General features: G+C 45.7%; 1 protein-coding gene across 1 annotated transcript; it reads right to left on the reverse strand.

Moving 5' to 3' along the window:
- Positions 1-714: 714 nt before the first annotated feature.
- LOC103699468 (cucumber peeling cupredoxin) lies at positions 715-2,863 on the reverse strand. Its single transcript, XM_008781486.4, has 2 exons — positions 1,955-2,863; positions 715-1,400 (listed from the first exon to the last, which is right to left on the reverse strand). The coding sequence occupies exons 1-2, from the start codon at positions 2,151-2,153 to the stop codon at positions 1,033-1,035; spliced, it is 567 nt and encodes a 188-aa protein (XP_008779708.1). The 5' UTR covers positions 2,154-2,863; the 3' UTR covers positions 715-1,032.
- Positions 2,864-5,645: the final 2,782 nt, after the last annotated feature.

Consider the following 5,645-nt stretch of genomic DNA (forward strand, 5'->3'; position numbering starts at 1 on the left):
CTTTCCGCTGGGAGGGGCTATGTGGGGGGGGAGGGGGCCTTGAATTTAGTTCTACATCGGCTAGTAACGGAAAGGTTCTGTGCCTTAAATGGGGGTGGAAATCCTTTCCTCTCGAGGGCCCTTTTGTGGGACAAAACCGTGCGGGCCGGAGCGCCCAAAGCGGACAATACCTCGGGAGGAACGCAGTCCTCTTTCTCTGCTAATTTAGTGTGGGCTATGCTGTTGTGTGAGGCTCCAGCCAAAGGCCCTCCTTGCAACATCATGCATCTCGAAGGCACGAGCCTAGCAAATATTTCAATCTCTGTGAACTTCTCACTTTAATATATTTTGTTTTTCTCCACCATACTTTTTATTGCCCTTCGAGGAGTAGGCAGACCATACCCGCTTGTGTGGGAAAAGGGTTTTCTTTTACTTTCTGGTAGAACGGGTAAAGGGCTGTCAATGCATGGAGTGGACCTTAAACAGGTCTCTCCTTATTTGGGCCCAGCATCCATTAAGACGAGGTCCATGGACCATGATTTGAGCGGGAGGAGATTTGTTAACGGAATGAAAAAGGAAAAGAATCATGTAATGGGGTGTGTCTGTTTTACTTATATGCTAGTGTTTTTTTACTTCTACCCTTTAACAGCACCTGCAGTCATGATAATGTTTTGTAAGAAAATGGTAAAATATAGTGAAACGAAAATAACTGGAACATGTTAAACCATAAGAGTATAATCATCATAAAGTCCCAGCTTATTTGTACGGAAACCAATGAACACCCATGTAACTGGGCAGAATTATTCGCTATTATGAAACTGCACGGATGTCAGGAATCAGGCTGCGTCAATCAAACTAACACACAAGTATCGGGCTATCTCTCGCACTGTGACCCGAAGTCTGCATGTATGCTAACAGTAGAAGAATGGGCAACTATAGAAAGAGAAATGATCAATAAAAACAATATGCTACATATAGCGGCAGCAATCTCTGCCTCTCGCTGTGGGAAAAGTAGAAGCACGCATGAGGCGCCTGGTGTTATATGTATCCAATCTAGAGGAGGAAAAAGGAGGCAGCAAACACGAGTGCAGTTGCCAAGGAGAAGGTTGCGGCGGTCCTGAAACCAGAAAGAAGTGATGTGGCTGCACTGCTTCCATCGGTGCCTGGTGGCGAGGGACCAGCAGCTGATGTGGGAGGGGAAGCGCCTGTTGGGGAGGAGGCAACAGTGACAGACAACTTCTGGCTGGCGGAGCAGTGGCCAGGGATTCCACAAATGAAGTAGTGGTCGCCGGCGGTAGTGAGAGGAACTGAGGCCGGGCTTGTGGTTATGGCGGAGCCGATCAGGTTGGAAGTTGAGCAATCATCGTAGCCTGACTTTGTTACTTTGTCGACAGTGTGCGATCCGGTCTGAAAATTGAACACTGCACACGCCAGGAACAGTTTTTATCCATCAATCATGTAAAAACACCACAGGGAGGAGTAGTGATTCCTTTTTTTTTTATTTGATTTAAAGGAAGGAAAATGCCACCCAGAATTTTTATAAAGAATAGAGTAAAACAGTATTTACGTAGAATGCATAGGCAGACTATCAAGGCTAATTGAGGACCTGTCTAGGCACATGTCGTTGGATATAAAGTTGCACTCACCGAAACTCCTCGGGTTGCAGTTAACTTGTCCTTAAGCCAAAACGGCCGGAGGACAACTTGCAGGGACCTGGGGTGCAGCTATGAGCTATGGACAGGTTATTTTATGAGCTCAGATACAGCCGGTTAAACAATCTAAGTCGGGTTACATCTGCGGTTGCATATGTAAGCGCAGTGGCCGCAACATGTAAACCCAGCCACATGAAAATTCTGGCTATTTTTGGCCGGACAGACCCTCTAAAGTAAAAAAGATCAACATACTTTGCTTTTCCAAAAAAAAGAGAGAAAGAAATCAAGGTAAGGGAGCAAAAAATGGAGGATGAATTTCCTACCAAGGGTGTCACCAACCGCAAAGGTTTGTGTGGAGGCCCAATCAGAGTAAAAGCTTGAGTTGGGAGGGATGATCCATCCGGTTGAGCCCCCCACCACATGTGTTGCGGCTGCTGTCTCCAGAGCAAGGCTTGCTGCCACAAGTGCAACCATCAGGGCAGCAACCGACCATGACACCTTTCCTCCCTTCCCGCTCCCCATCTCTTCTTCTCCTCCCTTAATTTCTGTCTGTCTCTTCTTGTGTTCTGCAGGTCACCCCTGACAAACCACCCTCTTTCTGTCTCTCTGGTGAAATCGATCCTGTGCTCTGGACTGGAGGATCAATCAGAACAGGCACTCACGGTTTCTTCTGCATCGCCTCATGCATCGTTTATTTATAATCATGAGCGAACAGCTTCGAGCATGATCTGCTCGTTCCAACTTGTTGAAAGGGTCCAACAATCCTTTTTTTAATCACATTTAGGAAAAAGGAGAAGAGTAAGATGTCCAACAAGATGGGAATAGTTGGTTGGGCCATGCCTGACTCCATCGCCGTCAGCTCGTCGGTTCCGTGCAAAGCTTCGCTTTCTTTTTCGACCAGTTGGTCCACGCGGGTTATCACGCGAGCGCACGGCAGACTTGGACCGGTCGCCGGGGTCGGTGGGATCTCAAGTATCTGCTTTCTAGAAGAGAACCCCATGTAGCGCCGGCGACACACACCAAGAGATCGAGATGGAATTAATATAAGCGCTAGCTGAACATGTGAGAACGGGATTGCAATAATCCAACAACTTTCCCAGCTCGTAGAAAAATTCAGCGGCAAGGAAAGAGAAATTAATGGCTCGCAATTACAGGGCAGACCCCACTTGCCATGGCACTAGCCTGAACCAAAAATCAACACATACATATAAAAATAAACAAAAAAATATAAAAATATAAAAAAAATCATGCTTACGTATGTTTAATTTTATATTAACTATGTACTATGTAGATATTTAATATTTATATAGAACCCAAAAATTTAAATAATATTTTTTAGCTAGTTTTTTTGAATGAGATTTTTGGTTATAACAATTGGTATCAAACCAGGGCCAACCTATAATCTATATAAACGGGAGATTTTTGTACTGATCAATCTTTATATCCTATTCTTCTAGCATAGTTTTGTTGGATTAAAGATTGGCAGGTGATTCGTCATGCAACACGGGCCTATCATGACTTGTTATTAGATTGAATGAATTTGAACATTTAACCTGGTAAAGATGTCGAGGCTTAAATGGAAAGAGAATGTACGGATCTATGTAGATGTATGTTTAGTTCTACATCAGCTATGCACTGAGTAGATTTTGTATACTTATGCAAGGCCGAGAAACTCAAATAATATCTTTAAGCCAGTCTTTTTAGATAAAATCTTGGGTTGTGACAAAAAGAAAGCAATATGGACGTATTGTGCATGCTGGTTCATGGTCGATCAGGTCCACTAATCCAACTAAAAATTTCACCACCTCCCAAGGGACTAGTCCACTAATTCAACTGAAAATTTCACCACCTTCAAGGAGACTTACGGAAGCATGTGCATGTAGTGTTATTACTGGTTCAATAAAATCCACCAGCTCAACATTGGACCAATACAATCACAAAGGGACTTACACAAATACGACGTGTATGACTTCTTTCTTGTTGTTCCTTTTTGGTTGGACTAAGACTACTATTGAGCTAATGGATCTGGTCCTCAATGGTGAAATTATTAGTTAGACTAGATCCACGTACAAGAAAAAAAAAAAGTAGAGAGGGAGGAGAAGAGAGGAACAGGGAGGGTTCCTTCTTCTCCTCCTCTGCAACAGCATATGGAAGCTGAGGATGTGGCCGCCAGTGGAGGGGTTCTCCTCCCCCTCTCCTACGACGAACTCGGATAGCCGTCGACTCGGCGGCAGCTGCCATTGTTCTCGGCGAGGGCTGCGGCAGGGCCGAGGGTCCCTCTCTCGGGTGACAGGGTCCAGGGACCCTGTTCCTCAGAAGGGGGGAAAACAGAAGAAGGGGGAAGAGGGAAAAAAAAAGAAAGAAGAAGAAGAAGAGAAGAAGGAAGAAAGAAAGAAAGAAAGAAAGAAAGAAGAAGAAAAAAAAAAAAGGAAAGAGTCACCGGTCTGCAGCCACCGTCGGCGTCGCGTGCGGCCGCCGCTGGCTTCGGCCGTGAGCGTCGCCGGCACCGCGTCGGCCGTAGGCCCGGCCGAGGGCGCGGCCGCGGGCGACAACCGCAGGCTGGCCGGGGGCGCGGCCGCGGGCGGCTTGAAAAACGACAGCACTCCCACTAACCTTTTTGTAAACACACGGTTCCTCTTCGTTTTTGATGAAATCAAACGTTTTGATTGCATCATCGAAACGAGTGTTCCAACTCCGAGATGCTTGCTTTAGTCCATAGATGGACCTTTGCAGCTTGCAGACCTTGTGATCTCCATCACTGGAAGTGAAACCCAAAGGCTGTTCCATATAGATATCTTCATCAAGATATCCATTCAGAAAAGCAGTTTTCACATCCATCTGCCAGATTTCATAATCATGAAATGCTGCAATGGCAAGCAATGTTCGGATGGATTTTAGCATGGCTACAGGTGAAAAGGTCTCCTGATAGTCAATGCCTTCGCGTTGACTATACCCTTTCGCCACAAGCCTTGCCTTATAGGTCTCTACCTCTCCATCCGAACCTATCTTCCTTTTGTAGATCCATTTGCATCCAATAGGTACAATACCTTCTGGTGGATCTACTAAGGTCCAGACTTGGTTGGAATGCATGGAGTCTAACTCTGACTTCATAGCTTCCAGCCATTTCTCGGAATCGATATCAGATATCGCCTCGTTGTAGGTTTTGGGATCCTGTATGTGATCCCTATCTCCCACTAGGAACATTTCCTCGGTATCCTCTTCTAGTATACCTAAGTATCTATCGGGAGGATGGGAGACCCTACTAGATCTACGAGGTGGTCGAGGGACATCGTGTACTGGCTCTGTATGAATGGGTTCAATAGGATCTGATGACCCAAAGATTGATTCATAAATTGATTTTGATGATCACAAAACCTTGAAGTATAGATACTAATGCTTATGTTGCAAGGAGAAAGATATTTATTTTGCAAGGAACATAGCAAGTTGGGAGAACACAAGAAGGCCTCCAAAGCTCTCAAGTTGGAAGAAAGCTACAATTTATTGGCCCAAAGTTTAAAGTTCAAAGGATTCAAATTGGAGGAGTAAAATCAAAAGAAAAATTCAAAAGAACAGTCTTCGAGTCGACTCCAGTGGAATTCGAGTCGACTCCGGAGAAGTATGAGTCGACTCCGGAGAAGTATGAGTCGACTCCTAGGAGTCACAGGCAGAAAAGTCAGAGAGCAGTTTTCGGGTCTGAGATTCGAGTCGACTCCAGTGGAACGCGAGTCGACTCCGATGGTTGGTAGGTCGACTCCAAAGAAAGCAAGAGTCGACTCTCAGCGGAACACAAGGAAAAAGTCAGAGAGCATTTTTGGGACTCTGAGATTCGAGTCGACTCCCGCATTGCACGAGTCGACTCCGAGACTCCGCGACCATCAACAGACAGAAAACCAAGTTACTGCCTCTGAGATTCGAGTCGACTCCCAGACAGTTCGAGTCGACTCCAAGGCAGCGCGACCCCAAAAATGCAGAGGATCAGTTTTCGGGCTCTGAGAGCCGAGTCGACTCCAAGAG

The sequence above is a fragment of the Phoenix dactylifera genome, unplaced genomic scaffold (assembly GCF_009389715.1).
Source record: "Phoenix dactylifera cultivar Barhee BC4 unplaced genomic scaffold, palm_55x_up_171113_PBpolish2nd_filt_p 001154F, whole genome shotgun sequence".
Lineage (NCBI taxonomy): Eukaryota > Viridiplantae > Streptophyta > Magnoliopsida > Arecales > Arecaceae > Phoenix > Phoenix dactylifera.